Source organism: Ranitomeya imitator, chromosome 1 (genome assembly GCF_032444005.1).
Source record: "Ranitomeya imitator isolate aRanImi1 chromosome 1, aRanImi1.pri, whole genome shotgun sequence".
NCBI lineage: Eukaryota > Metazoa > Chordata > Amphibia > Anura > Dendrobatidae > Ranitomeya > Ranitomeya imitator.
In genome coordinates this window covers 352,310,817-352,338,791 of record NC_091282.1, presented here as the reverse complement: position 1 = coordinate 352,338,791, position 27,975 = coordinate 352,310,817, and the positions used below count along the sequence as shown (strand labels likewise).

The 27,975-nt window shown below is 43.1% G+C and overlaps 1 protein-coding gene across 2 annotated transcripts in view; it reads left to right on the top strand.

Moving 5' to 3' along the window:
• ZNF219 (zinc finger protein 219) overlaps window positions 1-27,293 on the top strand; it is a 46,392-nt gene extending 19,099 nt beyond the window's left edge. For both annotated transcript variants that reach the window (XM_069760324.1, XM_069760332.1), the window contains 3 exons: window positions 4,513-6,317; window positions 19,569-19,700; window positions 25,794-27,293. In XM_069760324.1, coding sequence (XP_069616425.1) covers window positions 4,559-6,317; window positions 19,569-19,700; window positions 25,794-26,371 — 2,469 coding nt within the window. In that variant the 5' untranslated portion in view covers window positions 4,513-4,558 and the 3' untranslated portion in view covers window positions 26,372-27,293. The remainder of the gene's footprint in view (window positions 1-4,512; window positions 6,318-19,568; window positions 19,701-25,793) is intronic.
• Window positions 27,294-27,975: the final 682 nt, after the last annotated feature.

The window sequence follows — 27,975 nt, the reverse complement described above, 5'->3', positions numbered from 1 at the left end:
ACCCGGATCCGCGGCCATCTTGGATCCGGGGCTGGAGGGAGCAGGGAGGGAGGTGAGACCCTCGCAGCAACGCAATCACATCGCGTTGCTGCGGGGGGCTCAGGGAAGCCCGCAGGGAGCCCCCTCCCTGCGCGGTGCTTCCCTGCACCGCCGGCACATCGCGATCATGTTTGATCGCGGTGTGCCAGGGGTTAATGTGCCGGGGGCGGTCCGTGACCGCTCCTGGCACATAGTGCCGGATGTCAGCTGCGATAAGCCCCCCGTGAGCGCGGCCGATCGGCTATGACGTACTATCCCGTCCAGGGTCAGATAAGCCCAGGGCACCTCGACGGGATAGTACGTCTAAGGTCACAGAGGGGTTAAAAGCGGTACTAACTCCTTATGTAGGTGACCGCATCTCTGGGATTGCAGGGTGGCCGGTAACCTAGGCAACCTAAAGATCCCGCCGTTCTTGAGAAGGGAGAGGATTTTTAATTTGAATTAAATTGCATATTTGCTTCTTTTAACAACCCCTTTAAGATTGAGAAAACCCCTTCAATTGTTCATCCTCAAGTGTGACCACCCCTATAAAAGTGGAAGCTTGGGAACATTGTGTCTGGAGCATTTATTTCTGTGATAATGTGTTAATAAATAAAGACACAGGGTAATTTATTATGTGTTGTTCATCTGAGCTAGTATATACCTAATTTTACCGCCAGCTAAGGATCACATTTATTTTCCTGTGTACTGATGTATACATAGCAATAGAATTCAGGGAGTATCTTTAATTTTTCTCATGACTCTATGTTCGGTGATATGTTTTGAACAGCGCTGCCAAGTATAGTGCCTAGACCCAATGCGACTGTAGGCTTATATAGTGACAGTGTGCGCACCTGAACAGGTGAGTCATGTATCAGGTCGTGAAGTTTAATTCACAGTTTATTGACATATATTTATTTACCTAATCACACCCCATAGGTCAGTGCTATGTCAGGCAATGGACATGCTGCCACATGGCATACACACCCAATAAGGTTTCAAAAACCAGATTAGCATTTCTGGAGTAAGATGAAATAAATGGGATTTACGTTTAGATATGAGTTGTAAGTACAATATTTTAATTTGAAAAAATATATTGACAAGACCAGTAATCCTATAGTATTGTATTACTGTGCAGGTGCATGTATATGGTGGCCAATATATAGACATATATACAAACACTATGCAACAGCACTCTACTGTTAATCAATATATAAATTCTGCTAGTGCTATACATATAATAAGTGATATATATAGTTTTTGCGACTTTTTCCCGCTGACATGTCCATATAGGATATCTAAAGTCAATAATATTTATTCTTTTTTTGTGATCAGTGTGACTTATTGCGTTCATGAGGTGTGCTGATATAATAAGTGATGTATATAGTCTTCATCAAAATTGTGTAAGGCATCCACCAGCAACAAGGTGACTTAATTGGATGGACCCCTACAGTATTGACTCTCCTCTATATGTGCCTCATCAGGCTTCAAAGAACTGGGGAAGACAGAATCCAGCTTAGGCTACAAGCACGCAGCGTCAGTGCACTTAGCCTACAGAATTCGTCAGCCAAAAAGTGTGTTCTTTCAGCCTATGTAGTAGCCTATACGGAGGGATACTACTTTTATTATTATCATTTGCTTGTATAGAAACATCATATTCCGCAGCGCTTTACAGACATTATCATGACTGTCACCACTGGTGCTCACAATCTGAATTCTAAATCATTATGTCTTTTAGCATGTAGGAAGAAACCGGTATACCTGGAGGGAACCCACACACTACAAAGAAACATGTACCATTTTGTCTATGTTTCTTTTCCACGGGTCCCTATGGTGGACAGATTCCTCAGCATCCATCCTGACAGTGGCTATTTTCGGGTGCATACTCCCTGAGTGTATGAGTGTTAGAATGGCCAAAAAACAGAAAGTATGCCCAGCCTTATAGTGGTGCACTGCCCAGGCGGGAGGGCACACCTCCCAATGTACAATTGCCTCCAAAAAATGGAATGTTTTAATTTTATATGTAGAATATCTATTTCTGCTCTTATTATGCACATTATAAAACTTGCTGATTAATTTTTTTTTTAGGTAGGTAACTTTTATCATAGGGAAATTGCGTTTGAATAGTGAATACAAGTATGCAAATATGTGTATAGTGATTTCTATCCACACATCTGTCTTAAACATTAAACAGATTTGATAATTAGCCCCCAACGTTCCTATGTTAAAAAGGCCTGTCTGCTTTGCCTCACACATAGAAGTCAGAGATTCTCATGTTGGTCGAGCCCCTTGTGTGATGCAACTCTCACATGCCACCCAACTGGCTGTAGGTTTTTTTTATGGGAAAGGACACTGACCAGTGTTATTCAGTGAGTCAGTGCTGATGACTGATTTTTTTCACTGACAGAATCTATCTGTGAAAAAAAATTGCAGCATGTAGCAATTTCACTCTGAAATCAGATCGATGTGAAAAAAAAATTGGATGCCATACGTACCATCATTATGGCATCTGATTTTTACGGATACAATACAATTCTGTAGCATAGGAAACTGTAAATGGTTCTGTAAATGATTGATAGCTGCTGAGTAAAAAAAAAAACAGATTGCACATGGATAGCAAAGGGATGACAAGTGAGAAAAAAATCATACCACTTTTCTGGATTAAAATCGTACCGATTTTTTTTTTATACCGTCGTGTGATCCTAGCCTTAGATGGAGAACATGATTATAGTTTGTATTCTGTAACAATGCTGTTTGATTGTTATTGTTCCTTATTGGGAGTCTGCTGTCTAGAATACAAACTATCTCTATCTCCTTTTATACCCTCTCCTATTGAAAGAAGAGGCAATCTGGCTAGCCAAGGTAGCAGGCAGCAGCCATGTATAGTAAAGGTACCGTCACACTAGACGATATCGCTAGCGATCCGTGACGTTGCAGCGTCCTCGCTAGCGATATCGTCCAGTGTGACAGGCAGCAGCGATCAGGCCCCTGCTGTGATATCGCTGGTCGGGGAAGAAAGTCCAGAACTTTATTTGGTCGCTGGACTCCCCGCAGACATCGCTGAATCGGCGTGTGTGACACCGATTCAGCGATGTCTTCACTGGTAACCAGGGTAAACATCGGGTAACTAAGCGCAGGGCCGCGCTTAGTAACCCGATGTTTACCCTGGTTACCATCCTAAAAGTAAAAAAAACAAACACTACATACTTACCTACAGCCGTCTGTCCTCCAGCGCTGTGCTCTGCACTCCTCCTGCACTGGCTGTGAGCGTCGGTCAGCCGGAAAGCAGAGCGGTGACGTCACCGCTCTGCTTTCCGGCCGCTGTGCTCACAGTCAGTGCAGGAGGAGAGCAGAGCACAGCGCTGGAGGACAGACGGCTGTAGGTAAGTATGTAGTGTTTGTTTTTTTTACTTTTAGGATGGTAACCAGGGTATACATCGGGTTACTAAGCGCGGCCCTGCGCTTAGTTACCCGATGTTTACCCTGGTTACCGGGGACCTCGGGATCGTTGGTCGCTGGAGAGCGGTCTGTGTGACAGCTCTCCAGCGACCAAACAGCGACGCTGCAGCGATCCGGATCGTTGTCGGTATCGCTGCAGCGTCGCTAAGTGTGACGGTACCTTAAGAGATGAAATGGTCTTCTCGATTGAAGTCTTTTGCTTACCGTAATTCCTGTAACCTTGAAGGAAAGAACCTTGTACATACTCATTTGTTTTCTTCCTGCCAATGTCCATAGTTCAACTCTTTTATAATAGTCAGAGACCTCCATTCTTCCAATAGGCGAGGAATCCGGAGTTAGGGTACCGTCACACAGTGGCATTTTGATCGCTACGACGGCACGATCCGTGACGCTCCAGCATCGTAACAATATCGCTCCAGCGTCGTAGACTGCTGTCACACTTTGCAATGTACGACGCTGGAGCGATAATTTCATGACGTATGTGCGATGTAGAAGCCGTTGGTTACTATGCGCACATCGTATACAATATCGTGCACACCTTTGTTACACCATCATGCCGCCACAGCGGGACACTAGACGACGAAAGAAATTTCAAACGATCTGCTACGACGTACGATTCTCAGCGGGGTCCCTGATCGCAGGAGCGTGTCAGACACAGCGAGATCGCTGGAACGTCACGGATATATCGCTGGAACGTCACGGATCGTGCCGTCGTAGCGATCAAAATGCCACTGTGTGACGGTACCCTTAGAATTCTCCCTCCTTCAAATCTTATTTCCACCTTGCGTAAATCTGATATACACCCACAGCAACTCTCATAACTCTGGTAACAGTGATGGCATTTTAATACCAAATCTTTCCAAGACATGCAAAACTTTACAGAGTTATTTTGTGTAGATGTTACATGTAACTACTTAACAATGTAATTAGTTACTGACTAAGAGGGAGTTGGATATTTTTATATGTAATATAAGTATTAAAACATTAATAATTTTACTTGATTATTAACAGGTGTCTTGTTTTTTTTTTCTTTAGGAGAATAATCAACACCCCTGGAGAGACCCTTTGAGAAATCCTAGCAATGGACTCTGTTCCACCTCTTCTTACTCAAACACTGCCACCTTCACAATCCCCTCCTCTTTCTCATATGAACTCTTCTCCTCCTTCTCCATCTGTTTCTCAACAAATCAATATTTCTCTTGCATCATCTCAATCTGCATCCTCTCCAACACCATTATCTCCTATTCACATCTCACCCTTTCCTGGGTCGCCTCCATCACCTCCTAGTGCTTTAATCCATCATGTTACTACTCTGCCTCTCTCCTCCCAGTATTCACCTTCTAAATCTTCACCTTTAGCATGCATTAGCACTCCTGCAACTTCCCTTCCTCTCACTTCTCCCCCAGTTTCCCCTGCCCCTGTCTCTCTCTTACCTCCACATGAGTGTCTTTCTCCTCAAAGTGTAACTTTGTGTCCCCTTCCTGTATCTCCTAGTCCAACTTCCATTGCCCTGTCTCCTTCTCCACCATCTGTTTCTCCTCCAACTTCTCCTTCCCCTTCACCAGTTTCTCCCTGCCCTCCTGCAGACTCGTCTGCTCCATCTTCACCTCCATCCTCCCCATGTGTTACAGTTATTCCAACCTCACCACAAAATACTGACGCCTCACCAGGATTCTCATTACCTCCAACCTCTCCCTTTCCTCCTCCATCTTCCATCTCTCCATCTCAAGCCTCACCTTCTCCTCCTGCCCCTTCTTCACTCCTTAGCCTTTCATTTGCTGATGAAGAACTGGATCTTCAACGTCATTCCAATGGTTTTTCTGATGGTTCAAGCTCTAAATCTCGTCAGTTTCCATGTACAATATGTGGAAAGCAGTTTCGTTTTATCAGCATTTTAGCACTTCATGCAAGCACACACAAGGTGCGTGGGGCTCGAAATCAAGGTCGTGGAGGTCTCAAGAACTTTGAGAGAAACTCCCAAAGGCCTCTGTTCCTGGAGCAGCAGCATGGGAAAGAACCTATTTCTTCTGATATACAAAATGCAACACCAGATATCATTCCAGAACCAGTCCCTCTTTTGTCTATACCTGCTCCACTTCCTACACTACGCCACCCTTGTCCTTTCTGCAAAGGTAAATTTCGTAAAGCAGCTGAACTGGAGCGTCACCTCAGAATACTTCATAGGCCTTATAAGTGTCACTTGTGTGACTTTGCAGCATCTCAGGAGGGTGAGCTGATGGGACACGTTGAAAGGAGACATTCAGCACCGCAGCTACCCAAGATTGTTCCACCTTTACCTGCTCCAAATCCCACTCCAGCTCTGCCTCCTGCTGAGTTCAAATGTGAGGTCTGTTCTCAGAGCTTCACTCAATCCTGGTTCTTGAAGGGTCACATGCGTAAACATAAAGATTCCTTTGATCATCGGTGTTCAGTTTGTGGACGGTGCTTCAAGGAGTCATGGTTTCTAAAGAACCATATGAAGGTCCATCTTGGCAAAATAAAAGGAGTAGGAGGTCAGGAACCAACTGTGCATCAACAGTCACAATCTCCTCATGTCACCACTACAAATTCTCCATCATCGTCCTCTTCCAGGCTTCTTGGATATCAAAATTTCTACTCTGGCCTGTTATTGAGGTTGCCTCCTCCTGGAGATGCCACCTGTTCCCAAATGCTTCAAGCCACAGCAAGAGCCGTGCAGAGCGGGGATGGAGATCAGGATGGAGCTGGGGCATCTGCTAGGGGACAGGCAATGAATGCGGCAATTGGGGAAGCAACCTCCTCCAAGGTTATGCTGCCCCAGGGGTCTTCTGGAATTGTACTGAAAACAGTGGGTTTTCCAGGTAAGAATCCTTGTTTTCATGTGTTTTTAAGGTTCCATGTGATTCATAGCATGCAAACAAACAAGCAATAAACTGTGAACTTGCCAGAAGCTGATATTTTAAAATGGATAGTATTTACTGTCATGAATGGAAAATTGGTAACTGTTCCCTAGCCCATAAGCAAAATAAAATGTCTGCTGCTGATATTTTAAGTAATACTCAATGTACCATTCTTTTAAATATATGATTTTATATAGTAATAAATCTTTTTTTTTTATGGGGGAACAGCATCTCCACTTTTTTTAACAGCGTTGTAGGATAAATACATCCAAATATTTTTAGTATCTCTAAATTCATTAGAATAGAGCCTTGCAGGGTTAGAGATAAAAGGATTGTCCACTGCTTGGATGACATCTTCTTAAATGCCCAAGTCCCCCAAGTAAAATAAGAAAAGCTTATCCCACACCAACGCCGCTCCACGACACCAGCACTCTTCTGACATTGTCACACGAACACTGCAGCCACTGATTAGCTGTAGCACTCATATGGACCCGGTGTTGACATTGCTGGAAAGTATAAGCTTTTCTTATTTTACTTGGAGGACTTGGGCATTTAAGAAGAAGTTGTCCAGGGGTTGACAGGATACTGCACTTGTTTTTCTTCCGGAGCCTTCACACTTTATAATTGTTTTATTTATTTTTTTTCCATTTTACGCTACTGTTTTCTGATCCTGCTCGCTGTCTAGATAACTGCCCAAATAAATGTAACCGCAGGCAAGAGAGCACATTTGCTTGAATGCAAGATGCATCTCACAAGTGCCAGACACTTCTGAAGCCACTTATTTTGGGAAACCAATAGAATTGAATGGGTTGAACTTCAAACTGTCTGATTCTGGTTTTCCCGTCAGTACACAGCCTGTAATAACATACATAAGCTTGTCAGTGAATGTTTGGAATAGATGACAATTTCCATCATAAGTTGATCTTAAAAGGAACCTGTGAAAAGGAATAACGCTGTTATGGGATTAATCTGCAGGTTAACAGTGTTATTCTGCCATCCGGTGCCTGCACCCAGCCAAATGCAGCGGGGAGAAAATTATCTTTATTCTCCCCGCCAGTATTCAGTCATAAGGGTGGGGCGCCGCCGTTTCAGTCACCGCTGAGTATACAGAGTGGCCGCTGTAACCGCGCCCCTGGCCTTAACAGACACTTGGTCTTCATTGAAGCCGGCTGTCAGTCAGGGACAGGGGCCCGTTTTCTGCAGCCGCTCTGTATACTCAGTGGTGACTCAATCGGTGCCGCCCCTATGACTATACCGAATACTGGCGGGGAGAATGAAGATAATTTTCTCCCCTCTGCTTGTGCAGACGCCGAGCAGCATCATAATGCTGTTAATCTGCACATTAACCACATATTTTCCAGCGTAATTCCTGGTGACAGGCTCCCTTTAAGGCCGGAGGCACACTAGAGAGGAATACGGACGAGTGCTATGCGATAAAAAATTCTATGGGGCAGCTCCCATCACTGTCTTTTCCTCGGCCGTATTGTACGTGCGAGTGAAATCACAGCATGCTGCGATTGTCACCGATACTCGGCCGAGTCGTGGCTCACTTGCACCTATATGAGCCTATGGGTGCGAGTGAGACATCGCACATCACTCGGATATCATCTACTCTGACCCCGGCAATGGAGGAGATGGAGAAATTAATTTCTCCGCCTCCTCCGCAGCTGTGCTCCGATCCGCTCTGTGCGAGAGGCTCAGAGCACAGACGCATGACATTCGGCTCCCGCTTGCAGCAGAGCAGGAGCCGAGGGTAATTAACATATCACAACCGATGCCGTACGCTAGTCTGACCCCGGCCTAAGAAGGAGCCTTTTACTATGTTTTTGTTTATTTATTTTTTTGAAAAGATTACTTAACTGTGTGCTAAAATCTTATTTAACTGTGCAACCTTTCATTGCTATAATAGAATACTGTAATGTAGTTTTTTTTGCAGCATTCAATTCCATGTCAGCATACATTAGTCTAAAATGTCCAGGTGTTAGTTTGTCAGATTTGTGCGAAAATTACCCTAGAAATAGAATTGGATATTTTTTTTCCTATTAAGATCTAGTTTCACACATTTCGCGGTCTGTACTCGCCATCTGGACATGAGTCTCCTGACCCAACCTCAAAAGTTTCATATATGCCTATGAGGCTTCTAAGTTTTGTCAGGAGACCAGCTGCCTGTCCATGCATCACTGTTTCAGGCTGCGAAACATGGATGTGTGGAGCCATCCTAAGGGTGTTCTTTGAGGTAGTAAAATGGGCCTCATGTCCGCATTTTGAAATAATTGAGCTAAGTAGCTGTACAACATGACAGATCCATAACTGCCTTTATTTTTGCTTTTCTGTTCTATAATGGAACAGATAAGTGGAAATAAAGTCACAAATGTGAAACTAGTCTAAAAATATTGGTGTATTTTCTTCCTTCTCACCTAATGGTGCATTTTGTCATTCTACTCTTTTAAAAAACATTGTTTGACTGTCACTCGGTCACCACAAATCATGCGCTTCTAATGATTTCACTTAACGTCAAGCAGATTTTATATAGTTGCATTTGCAAAGCTTAAGGGTATGTTTCCACGGTCAGTATTCCCTGCAGATTGGATGCTGCATACAGCCGCAGTGTCCAATCTGCAGCGGCCAGGTGTTACAGCATAGTGGATGGGATTTTATGAAATCCCATCTCCACTATGCGTGCACCTTTCGGCGTCCCTGCGTATACGCAAATGCGGCTCGTCTTTTTAGACCCCACCATGTCAATTTATCTTGCGGAGACGATCAGTCTCCGCAAGATAAATACCACCGTCCAATGTATAGGACACGGTGATTCCGCATGGTTCAATGAACACATGTGGAGTCACCTCCCATACAAAAGCCGACAGCGCTTTGGACGGAACTGCGTCCAAAGTGCTGCCAATACTGACCGTGGAAACATATCCTAAGAGTTTGTGCTGACGTTGAATATTTGCCTCTGATTTTTCTGCACTAAAAACGCATCTCTTGGCAGAAAACCACAGTAAACAATATTTGCATTTTAAGGCATTTTTTCTGCATTTATTTGATGGGTGAAAAACACTGCCAAAAGAAATACCGTATATACTCGAGTATAAGCCGAGATTTTCAGCCCACTTTTTTGGGCTGAAAGTCCCCCTCTCGGCTTATACTTGAGTCATACCCAGGGGTCGGCAGGGGAGGGGGAGCGGGGGCTGTCTAATTATACTCACCTACCCCTGGCGCGGTCCCTGCACGTCCCTGCTTCCCGGCACCCAAGCTTCTTCCTGTATTGAGCAGTCACATGGTACCGCTCATTACAGTAATGAATATGCGGCTCCACCTCCCATAGGGGTGGAGCCGCATATTCATTACTGTAATGAGCGGTAACGGTGAACGCTCAATACAGGAAGAAGCTGTGGGGAAGCAGGGACTGCACAGCGCCAGGAGCAGGTGAGTATAATGGGGAGCGCAGCGCTGCACGATATTCACCTACATCCCGGTTCCGGCGCCGCTCCGTCTTCAAAGTCTTCTGCGGGGACGCTCAGGTCAGAGGGCGCGGTGACGTGGTTAGTGCGCGCCCTCAGCCTGAACGTCAGTGCTGAAGATGGAGCGACGCCGGAACGAGGAGCAGGTGAACATAGCAAGTGCCGGGGGCCTGGGTGACGGAGAGGTGAGTATGTGATTTTTTTTATTGCAGCAACAGCAAATGGGGCAAGTGTCTGTATGGAGCATCTAAGGGGCCGTAACGCTTGTGCAGCACTATATGGGGCAAGTGTCTGGGGCCATAACGTTTATGCAGCACTATATGGGGGCAGTGTCTGTATGGGGCCATAACGTTTGTGCAGCACTATATGGGGCAAGTGTCTGTATGGGGCCATAACGTTTGTGCAGCACTATATGGGCAAGTGTCTGTATGGAGCATCTAAGGGGCCATAACGTTTGTGCAGCACTATATGGGGCAAGTGTCTGTATGGGGCCATGATCAACGTTTGTGCAGCACTATATGGGGCAAGTGTCTGTATGGGGCCATGATCAACGTTTGTGCAGCACTATATGGGGCAAGTGTCTGTATGGAGCATCTTATGGGGCCATAATCAACATTTGTGCAGCACTGTATGAGGCAAATATCTTTATGGAGCATCTTATGGGGCCATAATCTGCATTTTTGCAGCATTATATTGGGCAAATGTCTCTATGGAGCATCTTATGGGGCCATCTTATGGGGCCATCTTATGGGGCCATTATTACCCTTTATGCAGGATTATATGGGGCATATTTCAATATGGAGCATCTTATGGGGCCATCATAAACTTTATGGAGCATTATGTGGGGCTCCTGATTCAATATGGATATTCAAAAACACAACCTACTGATGTCTCAATTAATTTTACTTTTATTGATATCTATTTTTACTTTTGACATTTACCGGTAGCTGCTGCATTTTCTAGGCTTATACTCTAGGCTTATACTCGAGTCATTAAGTTTTCACAGTTTTTTGTGGCAAAATTAGGGAGGTCGGCTTATACTCGGGTCGGCTTATACTCGAGTATATACGGTAATTGACATTGCAGATTTTAAAAACCACCTAATTGGTTAAGATATTTTTTGCATGTGAAAACAACGCTGGAAATAACCAATGTGTGGACAAGCTTGCATACAAATGTGGGTACATACATGGTGCTGAGCATTTGGTTTTTTTTCGCTATATGGAGGGTTACATAGTAGTAAAATATTAAAAATACAAAATTAAAGGTGTTGTCCACTAATCTGATGACCCCTGCCAGTAAAATAATAATGGAATACTGCTCCAGTGGTGATGGCACTGGTTCTCCTGGGATCATGGGACATTATGTCACTCGAGCCCTGTGGCCCATCAGCCCTGGCTTCACTTTTCTCTCCTACGGACGTAATATACGTAATTGGCGAGACGTAATGTGAGGAAGTGAGAGGGCAGCAGAAGCTTTCACTTCATGAAGCCAACAATGTTGCCCAAGTCTCGGGACAGCCAGTGCCAACAATGGAGCTGAGCATAAGTGTTATTATTATACTACAGAAAACATAGGGATTCAGCAGGGGTTGTCCGAGTAGATAACAACCTTTTTAATAGGATTTTATGTCATTTCATATGGCAGTTGAACGTGACCTGGTTGTACAAAACGTTGTGCTAGGGATTTTACCTTACAGGTGTGATCTACCACACCATAGCTTACAAGAACACTTACTTGCCCGAAAGCTTTATTGGGGGCATTAGATGCATTTACAAGCCGAAAAAGCATACAAAAATTGTTGCCAACTTTGCTTCTTATGCAGCCAAATGTAAAGCAAAGTATTTTCACACAAATAGCTTTGTGTTTGGGTATTGCAGTATAAATTATCTAGATTTTGCAAATTACGGTAGCTAAATGATATTACAAATAAGTATTACAGGTCAGAAATATGGTACTATTCTTTATCAAAGGGGCTCTGCATCTCACATAAAAGTACACTAGTAAGGCTAGGGCTACACAGTGACATTGGGAGTGCAAGTTTAAGATCACAATGTCATGCTGCCAAAATCGTAACTTATGAAATACAGCAATTTTGGATATAAGCGGATTGTTGTCACGGTCACATCAACTTGTGGATCACGACACAACTACATTTTCATCATTAGTTGCAATTTTAGCAGCTTGACATTGGGATATCAATATTATCTGTCCCAAGTTGCCACGTAACCATAGCCTATAAAGTCCAAAAAATGATTTCAGGAGGAAATATTTATGCATAAAACTGAATCCCATTTTTAAGTGTTCATTTAGATGTCTGTTTTTTTGCATGTGAGTGCTTTCCGTATTTTTCATAGATCAAAACGTGACATGTCTTCACGATTTTCAGACATAAGAGTTTGATCAAAATCAGCAAATCAAGTTCGTGAAAATTCGGACCTCACCTGACTGCCATCCGAGTGCTCTGTTTGTTTTTACGGATTGCTAAATAGGAAAAGATAGAAAATCTGTCTTTAATTGTTTGTCATCCAAGAAAAGCTGAGGAAACATTCAGCAACACACTGACCAAACTCTGATAAGAAAAACACTGATGAAGCTCGGACCGCCTTTCTTGTACGAGAAAATCACTGACGTTTGAAAGAGTCCTAAAGTAGCGACAATATAGTGCGCATTATGGTTCAGTTTGTGCACCATGTCATTGACCACAATGAGTCAATTAACACCTGAATTTACAGAAATTTACATTGTCCTAACTTGAAGTTGGAAATTTTAGACTAGAATATCTGGATAGACCTTTTCACATCCTAAGCCTTACATATGGGAATACATGTACACTGTAAGCCTTACATAAGGGAATACATATACACAGTAAGCCTTACATAAGGGAATACATATACACAGTAAGGGTACCGTCACACAGTGGCATTTTGATCGCTACGACGGCACGATCCGTGACGCTCCAGCATCGTAACAATATCGCTCCAGCGTCGTAGACTGCTGTCACACTTTGCAATGTACGACGCTGGAGCGATAATTTCATGACGTATGTGCGATGTAGAAGCCGTTGGTTACTATGCGCACATCGTATACAATATCGTGCACACCTTTGTTACACCATGCGATCATGCCGCCACAGCGGGACACTAGACGACGAAAGAAAGTTTCAAACGATCTGCTACGACGTACAATTCTCAGCGGGGTCCCTGATCGCAGGAGCGTGTCAGACACAGCGAGATCGCTGGAACGTCACGGATATATCGCTGGAACGTCACAAATCGTGCCGTCGTAGCGATCAAAATGCCACTGTGTGACGGTACCCTTAGCCTTGCATATGGGAATACATATACACAGTAAGCCTTACATAAGGGAATACATATACACAGTAAGCCTTACATAAGGGAATACATATACACAGTATGCCTTACATATGGGAATAGATATGCACAGTATACCTTACACTAGATGGTGGCCCGATTCTAACACATCGGGTATTCTAGAATATGCATGTCCACGTAGTATATTGCAAAGCCCACGTAGTATATTGCCCAGCCACGTAGTATATTGCCCAGGCACGTAGTATATTGCCCAGCCACGTAGTATATTGCCCAGCCACGTAGTATATTGCCCAGTCACGTAGTATATTGCCCAGTCACGTATATTGCCCAGTGACGTAGTATATTGCCCAGTCACGTAGTATATTGCCCAGTTACGTAGTATATTGCCCAGTCACGTAGTATATTGCCCAGTCACGTAGTATATTGCCCAGTGATGTAGTATATTGCCCAGTGACGTAGTATATTGCCCAGTGACGTAGTATACAGCACAGAGCCACGTAGTATATTGCACAGCGACGTAGTATACAGCAGAGAGCCACATAGTATATTGCCCAGCCACGTAGTATATTGCCAAGCTACGTAGTATATTGCCCAGCCACGTATGTCACAGGTTAAAAAATAAACATACTCACCTTCCGAGGGCCCCTTGTAGTTCGGTCACATGATCGTGACATCATGGCAGCTCCTTCTCGCGCAGGACCTGTGATGACATTGTGGTCACATGACCGTGACGTCATGGCAGGTCGTTCTCGTGCAGGCACGCAGGACCTATGATGGTCATGTGACGTCATGGCAGGTCCTTCTCCCATCCCATCCTTGCCACCGGAACCTGCCGCTTGCATGGAGCGTTCACCGGAGCGTAGCCAGGAGCGGGAAAGGCGGTGGAAGGTGAGTATATAATGATTTTTTATTTTTTTTATTATTTTTAACATTAGATGTTTTTACTATTGACGCTGCATAGGCAGCATCAATAGTAAAAACTTGGTCACACAGGGTTAATAGCGGCATTAACCCTGTGTGAGCGGTGACTGCGGGGAGTATGGAGCGGGCGCTGACTGCAGGGGAGTAGGGAGGGACTAATCGGACTGTGGCCGTCGCTGATTGGTCGCGGCAGCCATGACAGGCAGATGACGAGACCAATCAGCGACTTGGATTCCATGACAGACAGAGGCCGCGACCAATGAATATCCGTGACAGAAAGAAGGACAGACAGAAGGACAGACAGAAAGACGGAAGTGACCCTTAGACAATTATATAGTAGATATGGGAATACATATAAACTGTAAGCCTTACATATGGGAATACATATACACTGTAAGCCTTACATATGGGAATACATATATACAGTAAGCCTTACATATGGGAAAACATACAGTTGTGCTCAAAAGTTTATATACCCCAGCAAAATTTTTGCTTTCTTGGCCTTTTTGTCAGAGAATATGAATGATAACACCAAAACTTTTTTCTCCATGTTTAGTGGTTGGGTGAAGCCATTTATTGGTCAAACTACTGTGTTTTCAATTTTTAAATCATAATGACAACCCAAAACATCCAAATGACCCTGATCAAAAGTTTGCATACCCCCATTTCTTAATACCGTGCATTTCCCCCTCTAACAACATTGACAGCTTGAAGCCATTTGTGGTGGTTGTGGATGAGGTCCTTTATTGTCTCAGATGGTAAAGCTGCTCACTTTTCTTGGGAAAAAACCTCCAGTTCCTGTAAATTCCTGGACTGTCTAGCATGAACTGGACGCTTGAGATCTTCCCAGAGTGGCTCAATGATATTGAGGTCAGGAGACTGAGATGTCCACTCCAGCACTTTCACTTTGTTCTGCTGTAGACAATGGCAGGTCGACTTGGCCTTGTGCTTTGGATCTTTGTCATGTTGGAACGTCCAAGTACGTCCCATGCGCAGCTTCCAGACTGATGATTGCAAACTTTGCATCCAGTATTTGCTGATAACGTTCTGCATTCATCTTTGCTTCAACTTTGACCAAGTTTCCTGTGCCTTTGTAGCTCACACATACCCAAAACATCAGTGATTTACCTTCGTGGTTTACAGTAGGAATGGTGTTCCTTTCATCATAGGCCTTGTTGACCGCTCTCCAAATGTAAGGTTGTGGCCAAACATCACTTCAAATTACCTCGTTCCATAAATTTTCAGGCTTGTCTCTGTGCTGTTTTGCATATTGTAGGCGAGATACTTTGTGGCATTTGCGCAGTATTGGCTTTCTTCTGGTGACTCGACCATGCAGCCCATTTTTCTTCAAGTGCATCTTTATTGTTCATTTTGAAACAGCCACACCGCTAGTTTTCAGAGAGTCCAGTGTTTCAGCTGATGTTATTTGTGGGTTTTTCTTTGCATCCCAAACAATTTTCCTGGCAGTTGTGGACGACATGTTTGTTAGTCTACCTGACCGTGGTTTTGTTTTTACAGAGCCCCTGATTTTCCATTTGTTAATCTCAGTTTGAGTGCTGCTGACTGACATTATCAATTCCTTGGATATCTTTTTGTATTCCTTTCACAGTAGCCTTACATATGGGAATATATACACTGTAAGCCTTACATATGGGAATATATATTCACTGTAAGGGTACCGTCACACAGTGGCACTTTGATCGCTAGGACGGCACGATCCCTGACGTTCCAGCGATATCGTTACGCTCTCGCTGTGTCTGACACGCTACTGCGATCAGGGACCCCGCTGAGAATCGTACGTCGTAGCAGATCGTCTGAAACTTTCTTTCGTCGCTGGATCTCCCGCTGACATCGCTGAATCGGCGTGTGTGACGCCGATTCAGCGATGTCTTCACTGGTAACCAGGGTAAACATTGGGTTACTAAGCGCAGGGCCGCGCTTAGTAACCCGATGTTTACCCTGGTTACCAGCGTTAACGTAAAAAAAAAAAAACATTACATACTTACCTTCAGCTGTCTGTCCCCGGCGCTGTGCTTCTCTGCACTCCTCCTGCATCCTGTGTCAGCGCCGGCCAGCCAGAAAGCACAGCGGTGACGTCACCGCTCTGCTTTACGGCTGACCGGCACTGACAGTGCAGAGGAAAGCACAGCGCCGGAGGACAGACACGGAATGTAAGTATGTAATGTTTTTTTTTTTTTTTTTTTACGTTTACGCTGGTAACCAGGGTAAACATCGGGTTACTAAGCGCGGCCCTGCGCTTAGTAACCCGATGTTTACCCTGGTTACCCGGGGACTTCGGGATCGTTGGTCGCTGGAGAGCTGTCTGTGTGACAGCTCTCCAGCGACCACACAGCGACGCTGCAGCGATCGACATCGTTGTCGTATCGCTGCAGCGTTGTTTCAGTGTGACGGTACCCTAAGCCTTACATATGGGAATACATATACACAGTAGCCTTACTTAGGGGGATACATATACACAGTAAGCCTTACATATGGGAATAGATATGCACAGTAGCCTTACATATGGGAATACATATAAACAGTAAGCCTTACATATGGGAATACATATACACAGTGAGCTTTACATAACGAAATGCATATACACTGAAAGCCTTACATAAGGGAATACATATACATAGTGTGGTGTAGCGACCAATGTTACAGCCAGGGGGTGCTGCTGTGTGTGTGCTGCAAGATGCACTTGGAGGCATAATTCTGATGAGACAAAGTCCGGCAGTGTTGTGAATGGCCGATATGTGTCGCAGAGGGAGTCTGCGTGGTAAGTCTGATGCAATATTGTTGTTCTGGGACCTGTAGTCCCTCAAGAGTGTGTTTATGTATGGTGTAGTTGTAAGGGAGACTTACTAGGCTAGTTGTGTGAGATGGGCGGGACAAACTAGCCACACATCCACACACTCCCATCCAGGGGAGTGGTTAAGGGTATATAATGTGACCAGGGTGTGGGTCACATGTTCATGTTTTGGTCTTGGAGTGTGGACCTGAATGGTCTATGCTGGAAGGTCCTGGATGCCTGTGTTGGAAGTCCTGGAGTATAGGATTCCTGAAGAGCACATAGCAGTGCTCTGGACCTAGCACACGCCAGTGTGTGGAACAGATGGAGATCCGTGTTGAACTGACCGGGGTCAGAGTGAGAAACGTGTGAAGGATACCTCTGTGGAGGAGAGGTGTCTGATAAACCTGTGCGGCACCAACAGGTAACGGAATGGGATCCGTGTTATGCTAACCAGGGTTAGAAGAGAGAGACATTGTGTATGGGGCACCTCTGAGGCCAAGAGGTGTCCAGGAACCTGTGAAGGTCGCCAGCAGGTAACGGACGAGGTTCGTGTCTTATGCTGACCGGAGTCAGAGACGAACTGTGGTGAAGTTGAATATGTACAGACGGTGTTCAAGCTGTCACCAAGTTCTGAGGATGTGGTTTATGCTGATGTGAAATAAACCTGGAGACTGTGTTTTATAAGAAAACCGTGCCTGAGTGCGTTAATCCCATGCCAAGCGAGTGTCCCCCAAGACACGTAGTAGGCCCTATGCTACAATAGTAAGCCTTACATATGGGAATACATATACACAGTAGCCTTACATATGGGAATACATATACACAGTAGTCTTACTTATGGGAATACATATACACAGTAAGCCTTACACATGGGAATACATATACACAGTAGCCTTACATATAGGAATACATATACACAGTAAGCCTTACATATGGGAATACATATACACAGTAGCCTTACATATGGGAATACATATACACAGTAGCCTTACTTATGGGAATACATATACACATACTTTTGAGTACAGTAACTGATTTAATCTTTTCTTTTTTTTTAGTTTTATTTTCAGCCCACACATGAGATCAGCAGTACTTTTATGTTGTGGAATAAACTGTCAATCACGCCTCATTTCTTTCATCTCGATGTGACAGACATATATGTCATCATTAATAGTATAGATGCGTTGAATTTTGAAGTTGGGCAGAAGTTGAACATATTCAGATAAATTATATTATTACATATTTTTCAGGCAATGTTACCATAGCTACCATTCAAATTAAGAAGATGTTATAGGAAATATTACCTATTTTGTACAGCAGGATTATTAAATGTCCCACATGTCCTTAGGCAAGGGAAACTTAGGACACAATCACACCTTCTGTGAGGACATGCATGTTATTACATAATGGTCTGCTGTGTTAAAGGAAAAAAAACACTATATTTAAAAAAAAAACACTATAGTCATCGGGAACACAAACTGGTGGTGCTGAATTATTTTTAAAAGCTGTGTGATCACTCAGTGGTTTGGTTGCTTTGTCTGATGACCTATGAAAAAACACTCATACTACACTCCTGAACCTTGAATTTGCGATACCAAGAAGGAAAAGTTGTGGCATTATGGAAATATAGGATAAGTAGATATGTTTCTGATGTGCAAATTATGGTACATTATGTGAACAAAATTATCAAAACATCTTGATTCATTCAGTATCGAATATGAGCGCCACGTCTAGAAATACAGGCACTTTACACATCTTGTCTACTATCAATGAGATTATTAATGATTGTCTGATGCATTTTCTACCATCTGAATGCACTTGGGCACGCAAGTCATCAAGATCTTATGCTGGCAGGTTCCTTTGCAATTGCCAATCAATGACATCCCAGATGTGCTCAATGATAGAAAATTCCGTGGACCCTGTAAGCCATGGGAGCCAGAACATTCCTCAGTCAACTATTAATAACCTAATTGATAGCAACTAAGGTGTGTATGTGTCTATATTTCTGCCCGTGACACTCATACTCGGTACTGAATAAATCGAGATGTTATGCAAACGATGAACAAATGGGAAAAAAAAGTATCGATCTTGTGATTTCCATAATTCCCACAACTTTTCATTCTTGGTGTTGCAATTTCAGTGTTGAGGATGGAACATAATGACAGAGATTGCAGCAGAGCTTACATAAAGAAAGTACTAGTTCATCAGTATCAGTTCAAAATATTTACATCCATACCAGAAGAGGCCTATGTATTTTAATTACGGTAGATTAGAAACTAAGAGAAAAGAAAAGTGCAGATAGGGTCTTATCCAAAAAATTACTGCAATAAAGGTTATGCTAACCTGAGAGGGTTGTGTGACACACAACCATATATACGCAAACACATTCCGACCAGAGACAGGGAAAAAAGGAGCCAAATTTGGTTTATCCGTGCTGCTGATAGGTAATCAAGATCGTAAAATATTAAAAACGGATTTTTTATTTTTGGTTCTTTTAGTCAACGCATTTCAAAGTCATTTCAGACTTCCTCAGGACAAAAAACGTATATCCAGATATTACTTCATAACTCATCAGCCTTTCAGATAAACCACATTTGGTTCCTTGTTTCCTATGTTTTTGAATTAGCATTTTCCACAAGTACACAGAGGGGTAAGTTATTTGTGTGATTTTTCAGCACTCAACTCATTTCTTCTCCAGATAAAAATGGATGGAGCGCCAACTCCCCGCAGGTAGAGAGACAACGAGGATCAACTGGGAGAGACTGTCCGTTTTGCGCCAAATCCTTCCGTTCTTCCCATCACCTTAAGGTGCATCTTCGTGTACACACAGGTATGAGATTATTTCTGAGATTGTATTAGGATCCTTAAAGGGGTATTCCTAACAGTGACATTTACAGATGTGCTTAAAAGTTTACATACCCTGGCTAAATTTTTACTTTCTTGGCCTTTTTTCAGAGAATCTGAATGATAACACCAAAACCTGTTCTCCACTCATGGTTAGCGGTTGGGTGAAGCTATTTATTGTGAAACTGCTATGTTTTCTCTTTTTAAATCATGACAACCCAAAAAATGCAAATGACCCTGATCAAAAGTTCACATACTCTGGAGATTTTGGCCTGATAACATGCACAGACGTTGACACAAATGAGTTTGAATTGCTACTTAAGGTAAAATCCTCATGTGTGACCTGTTTGCTTGTAATTAGTGTGTGCATAAAAGCAGAGTGAGTTTCTGGGATCCAGACAGACTCTTGCATCTTTCATCCAGCCACTGTCTTTTCTGGATTGTGAGTCATGGGGAAAGCAAAAGAATTGTCAACGGATCTGCAGGAAAAGGTAGTTGAACTGTATAAAACAGGAAAGGGATACAAAAGATATCCAAGGAATTGATAATACCAGTCAGCAGCGTTCAAACTGTGAATAACAAATGGAAAATCAGGGGCTCTGTAAAAACAAAACCAAGGTCAGGTAGACCAACTGCCAGGAAAATTGTTCGGGATACAAAGAAAAACCCACAAATGACATCAGCTAAAATACTGGACTCTCTGAAAACTAGCGTTGTGGCTGTTTCAAGACGCACAATAAGGAGGCACTTGAACAAAAACGGGCTGCATGGTCGAGTCGCCAGAAGAAAGCCATTACTGTGCAAATGCCACAAAATATCTTACCTACAATGCGCAAAACAGCACAGAGACAAGCCTCAAAACTTCTAGAACAAGGTAATTTGGAGTGACGAGACCAAAATTGAACTTTTTGGCCACAAACATAAATGTTACATTTGGATAGAGGTCAACAAAGCCTATGATGAAAGGAACATCATTCCTACTATAAAGCATGGAGGTGAATCGCTGATGTTTTGGGGATGTGTGAGCTACAAAGGCACAGGAAACTTGGTCAAAGTTGAAGCAAAGATGAATGCAGAACATTATCAGGAAATACTGGAGGCAAAGTTTGCAATCATCAGTTTGCATGCGCATGGGACGTACTTGGACGTTCCAACATGACAACGATCCAAAATACAAGGCCAAGTCGACATGTCATTGGCTACAGCAAAACAAAGTGAAGGTTCTGGAGTGGCCATCTCAGTCTCCTGACCTCAATATCATTGAGCTACGCTAGGGAGATCTCAAGCGCGCAGTTCATGCTAGACAGCCCAGGAATTTACAAGAACTGGAGGCTTTCTGCCAAGAAAAGTGGGCAGCTTTACCATCTGAGAAAATAAAGAACCTCATCCACAACTACCACAAAAAGACTTCAAGCTGTCATTGATGTTAGAGGGGGCAATACACAGTATTAAAAAATGAGGTATGTAAACTTTTGATCAGAGTCATTTGGATGTTTTGGGTTGACATTATGATTTCAAAAGAGAAACCACAGTAGCTTTTGACAATAGATGTCTTCACAAAACCAATAACCATAAGTGGAGTAAAAGTTTTGGTGTTATCATTCATATTCTCTGAAAAAAGGCCAAGAAAGCAAAAATTCTGCCGGGGTATGTAAATTTTTGAGCGCTTCAACCTTATTAAAATGATTCTCATGCCTAAGATACTGTATGTTCTCCATAACTCACCTATTTGGATACCACGTGGGAAATTTAAACTGATTAACTCCTTATTTAGGAATTTGGTGTGGTGGAAGCCTCATCCCTGAAATATACTTCCTGGCGGCTCAGTGCCAGCACTTAAAGGGCTGGGAGCGTGAGGTGTCTTCCAACGTGGTACAACAGCTGTTTGAGAGGGTGACGACAAGATGTCCTGCGGTACAGTGCTTGGAAGATGGGTCTCTGGGGGCACTTGGGAAAATCTATCCTACGCTATTCCTGATATATAAATTATGGGGAAGAGTTTGACAAATTCGTGGAGTCACCTGTCACACCAGGTTCTCCCCGCTGTGGTTTAATAACAATTTACTAGAGTTTATGACAATAGGATGTTTACCAGAATGGCAGGCCAGGGGGATACGATATGTCTATCTGGTTCTAGAGCGGCGAGAGCTGAAATCCTTTTCCCAGCTACAATCGGAATTTAGCATTAGGGCTTCTGGGGGATATCAATATGCACAGGTGAGACATGCCTTTAATGCCCAGAACAGGGGAGACTGTTTTAAAATTAAAGGCGATTTAGTGTTGGAGTATGTGTGTAGAGAGGGGTTATTTCCACCTTGTACAGAGACCTACTACATACTCATTTACTGGGTTTCCTGATTGGCGCTAGAACTAAATGGGAGAGAGAGTTGGGCCATATAGAGGATGAAACATGGATGTCTGTGTTAGAATGGATACCAAAACTGTCACTGAATGAACCGTACAGACTGTCTCAGCTTTATATCCTACATAGAGTGTATAGATCTCCAGATGTCTTGTATAAGGCCGGATTGCGGTCTGACTCGGAGTGCCCTAGGTGCAGGAATGACAATGCTGGGCTGCTTCACATGCTCTGGTCGTATCCGAGATTGGCTGCTTTCTGGTTGGTGATTATCAGTCGAATAGAGGGGGTTTATAGATGCGTGGTCCCAAGGGAACCGGTAGTGTGTTTGTTGGGATATTTAGAGGAGATAACAGTAGATAACAATTTGAAGATAGCAATTGCTAGACTATTCTACATGGCTTGGAAGGGCATAGCAAGAAACTGGATAAAAGAGGATCCACCTTCGAGAGGAGAATATCTTCAATATGTGAAACATGTTATTACTCCAGAAAACGGGGTTTACCAGAAAAAAGGGAAAGTAGAGTTTTATGATAAACTGTGGACGTCTTGATTGGAATTGGGATAGGGGAGGGATGAGGGAAGAACGTTCTGTGACGTTTTTTCCTGTTGGAATGTTTGTTTTTAAGGGGACAGTAGGAGTCATCACATAATGCTAAAGTATATGCCGGTATACGATATGCTAAGGGAAGAGCATGAGCTGTCTAAATGGGGAGAAGGGGGGGCAGGGTTGGTAATGTTGGGATATATTGCGGGGGTGGGGGTAAGGGAGGGGAATCCCTGTATTGTTGTAAAATGTTTAATGTGATTTTATACTTAATAAATATTTGATTTAAAAAAAAAACAACACTTTTGAGCGCAACTATATGTCATTTCCATAATGACCCACAACTACTTGAAAAATGCATGCAAATTGATAATGAATGCAGAGGTAGCTATATAAGTGTGGAGCTATCTCTATGTTTCTATGAGAGATAGGGAAACCGCCAACTGCTGATTTCTACATCAGTCGGGGTAAAAGATTATATACAGGGGGGAAAATAAGTATTTGATACACTGACGATTTTGCAAGTTTTCCCACCTACAAAGAACGGAGTGGTCTGTAATGTTTATCGTGGGTACACTTCAACTGTGAGAGACATTATCTTAAAGGGAATCTGTCACCCCAAAAATCGTATATGAGCTAAGGCTACCGGCATCAGGGGCTTATCTACAGCATTCTGTAATGCTGTAGATAAGCCCCCGATGTAGCCTGAAAGGTATGAATAACATGTTATATTATACTCACCCAGGGGCGGTCCCGCTGCGGTCCGGGTCCGATGGGCGTCGCTGTCCGGGTCCGGGGCCTCCCATCTTCTTACGATGACATCCTCTTCTTGTCTTCATGCTGCGGCTCCAACGCAGGCGTACTTTGTCTGCCCTGTTGAGGGCAGAGCACAGTACTGCAGTGCGCAGGCGCCGGGAAAAGTCAGAGAGGCCTGGTAGGAAGACAAGAAGAGGACGTCATCGAATGAAGATAGGAGGCGCCGGACCCAGACCGCGACCCCCATCGGACCTAGACCGCAGCGGGACCGCCCCTGTGTGATTATAATATAACCTGTTTTTCTTACCTTTCAGGTTTCATCGGGGGCTTATCTACAGCATTACAGAATGCTGTAGATAAGCCCCTGATGCCGGTGGCCTTAGCTTATATATGATTTGTGGGGTGACAGATTCCCTTTAAAAAAAATACAGAAATATACATTGTATGAGTTTTACTTGATTAAGTTGCATTTTATTGCATGAAATAAGTTCTGTTTTTCTATTGCATCAAATACTTAATATTTGCTACAGAAACCTTTGTTTGCAATTATTGAGGTCAGACATTTCCGGTAGTTCTTGACCAAGTAGTTTTGGGGCTGTTGCTGGGCAGCATTGAGTTTCAGCTCCCTCCAGAGATTTTTTTATTGGGTCCAGGTCTGGAGACTGGTTATGCCTCTCCAGGACCTTGAAATGCTTCTTACGGAGTCACTTCTTAGTTGACCTGGCTGTGTTTTTCAGGTCATTGTCATGCTGGAAGCCATGTTTCATCTTCATTGCTCTTACTGAGGGATGGAGGTTGTTGGCCAAAATCTCGCAATACATATCCACCATCCATCATCCCTTCAATACAGTGCAGTTGTCCTGTCTCCTTTGCAGAAAAGCACCCTCAAATTATGTTTTCCCCACCATGCTTCACGGTTGGGACGGTGTTCTTGGGGTTGTTCTCATCCTTCTTCTTCCTCCAAACATGGCAAGTGGAGTTGATATCAAAAAGTTTTATTTTTTTCTCATGTGACCACATGATCTTCTCTTCTGGATCATTCAGTAGTTCATTGGTGAACTTCAAACGAGCCTTGACATGTGCTGGCGTGAGTAGGTGGGCCTTACGTGCCCTGCAGGATTTTAATCCATGATGACGTAGTGTTTTACTAATAGTAATGTTTGAGACTGTGGTCCCAGCCCTCTTCAGGTCATTGACCATGTCCTTTCGTGTAGTTCTGGGCTGATTCCTGATCTTTCCCTGAATCATTCTTATCTCACAAGGCGAGATTTTGCATGGAGCCCCAGACCGAGAGAGATTGACAGTCATCTTGTGTTTCTTCCCTTTTACAATAATTGTGCCAACGGTTGTTGCCTTCTCACCAAGCTGCTTGCATATTGCCCTATAACCCATCCCAGCCTTGTGCAGGTGTACAATTTTGTCCCAGTTGTCCTTAGACCGCTCTTTGGTCTTGGCCATGGGGGAGAGCTTGGAGTGTGATTGAGTGTGTGGACAGGTGTCTTTTATACAGGTAACGAGTTCAAACAGGTGCAATTAATATCGGTAATGAGTGCAGGGTAGGAGGGCTTCTTAAAGAAAAACTAACATGTCTGTGAGAGTCAGAATTCTTGCTTGTTGGAAGGTGATCAAATACTTTTTTCATGCTGATAGGTGATCAAATACTTTTTTCATGCAATTTAATTTTTTAAAAATCATACAATGTGATTTTCTGGATTCTGTCTCTCACAGTTGAAACGGCCAACGATAAAAATTACAAACCTCTCCATTTCTTAAAGGTGCAAAAACTTGCAAAATCGCCAGTGTATCAAATACTTCTTTTCCCCACTGAATTTTGTTGGGAATATATTTTGTTGACAATACTTACATTATTCTCTGAATTTTTATGTAAACATCTCATCTCCTCAGGATATGCCATAAGTGTCTGAGATAGATCACATCTGGGAGACTAAGGGTCCCCTGGCCACTCTAAGTAGAAAGGTAGGCACATATTGGCAATTGTGAGAGTTCTAAAAACAGCGAAGCAAGCTTCCTCAGATATTTTCAAAGCTTTCACAGAAATAAATGAAATTGTGCGTTCTTAACCACCATTAAACTGAAAGATACTGCAAGAAAAGGGATGGGGCAACCTCACTCTAGAGATAGATGAAGGTCCAACCTCTGGAACAGTCACCAGGTAGCCATTTATGGCATATCCTCTGAAACAGGAAACCTCTTTATGGCCAAAATTATAAAAGTACAAAGGAGCGACTTATGCTTCTCTTTTGTTGACCTCTTTCTGTTTTGGAAGCAGCATCATAATTGCACTGTATTAGACCTAAGTACATTGTTCTTTTTGCCCTTTTCCACTTTCTTTCACTCTTGTTAATATGTTTATTTCCTTTTTGTTGATGCTTACATCTGTTCTGGTTTCTGCACAGGAGAACGGCCTTATAAGTGCCCTCATTGTTCATATGCTGGCACTCAGTCTGGATCTCTGAAATACCACCTGCAGAGACATCATCGGGACTCCAAACTTGCTGCAGGTGTCCCATTGAGGGGAAAGAACATTCAGCAAGGTGCAACCCAGCAAGATCGACTACTTCCTGTGTCTACAGCTTGGGCCAATTCCTGCACTGATTTGCCTGCAGCTTGTGAAGATGGAACCTCTCTACCCCTCCGTCTCCATATGACTGAGGGACAGGGTCCTAGTGCATTTCCTCGCATGCCTGGTAGAGGTGGACAGAGAAGGAGGAGTCCCTCACATCAGCCAACTAATGGAAGACCAGAGCATGAGCCTTTGGATTTGTCTCAAGGAAACCCTTTTCACCGCTGCATGTACTGTCCATTTGTAACTTCTGTAGGAGAGCTAATGAGCCTACATCTCCAAGTGCATCATGGGAGGAGATCACGCAGAAAGGGAGGCTATATAAGGGGAAGACCCCGACCTGTGCTTTCTCCGCAGTCCCAAGGCCCTAGCCTGAGAGACAGCCCAGAGTCATGTGAAAGCACTGAGTGAACTAAGAATTAAAGGGCAGATGGTATGAGAAGTGCCCTGTAACTGCCCAAAATCCATTATCCACATAAAAAGAGAGATGAAAGGTTTATACATGATGAAGTGTGCTGGTTAGATAGGATACAAGGGCTTATGATGGATAGAGAGGAGACCGCTAGAAATTGGGTGGAGTGATTGAGGAACATAGAAAATGGGTGTGTGGGTGTAACAGCTAGAAATGGGTAGATTGTGGCAGAGTCAGGAAAAATGGAGGTCGAATGTGAGAAAGTTAGGGAAGGTACTGTGGGAAGACAGCTGGGCTTGAAAGATATATTGCAGTTGAGAGAAAGAGACAGTCAGTGATACCCTTTCCTGGGAGAGACAGTCATTGGCAGAAAGGACAGTAAGGTCAGCAGTCCAGAGATAACCGAATATCAAAATGACGAGTTTTCTAAAATAACAAGAATAAGCAATAAATTTCAGACTGAAAGACAATTTTCGAGAGTGCAAGCAGGCGGAATATTGTAAAGTCAATAGCGAAAGAGTAAGGGAGGATGCCTGCAGTATATCTGAGCTATGAGATGAGAACCAGCTATTGAAATAGGATCACGGAAAGTTAGTGATAGAATGAGAAACACTAGACATAGGGTTTATAAAGGATACATAGACATGTTAGTAATAATGATTATTTTGCCCCAGAAAATATTTCTTTCTGGTTGTTGCTGAGACTTTATTTTTGATATTATAATTTGGATCGTTCTTCAGACCCAGCCGCCGGTAGACGCCCTTTACCCCTCCAAAACAAATGTCCCATCTTCCACATTCCCAAATGATTAGAATTCTGCTTAAAGAAAACATTTCCACGTTTAGAGATTTCTATATTTTTTTTTATTCTTTTCTTGTAGAAAAAAAATAAATTTTGGAAAATTTAAATAAACTCTCTTTGAAAATAACAATAGAAGTTTAACACCAATATGGCATCTGACCACAGCATAGTTAAAGAAGAGCTCCCATCAAAGTTTTTGTCTTAATATATTGCAATCATTATACTATATAGCACTGTGTACTTACAATTGCTCATTTTACCTTTCTACTTAGTTAATTATTCTCTGCTCTATGTAAAAACAGGAAGTCTCTTGCCCTTCAGAAATCATTCCCCTCTTCAACTTCTGACCCAGCTGCTCCATCTTCTCCAGTCAGGGATTTTTGCAGTGACTAATTGACCTCCTGTTTCTCTGTAGAGCTTAGAGGAATTCAACTAGCCTAGTTTTAATCACGTAATGTCATAGAACAAATAGAAAAAAAATTAGCTGGATAGAAAGGAAAAATGAGCAATTGTAAGAACACAGTGCTGTATAATATAATGATTGCAATACATTAAGAGGATAAACATTTTGATGGGAGTGCTTCTTTAATATCAATATTAATGGAATATACTGAAAGACTCCACTTGTGACATAAGAAATTATCAACAAAAAAGTCTGCATTGAAGAAGTGGGAAGAGTGTGTGAATGCCTGCAGCTTTGTTATTCAGAATTGCAATGAATAGTTTTATTGCTTACTAGATGGTAGCCCGATTCTAACGCATCGGGTATTCTAGAATATGTATGCGTAGTGTGTAACAGCCC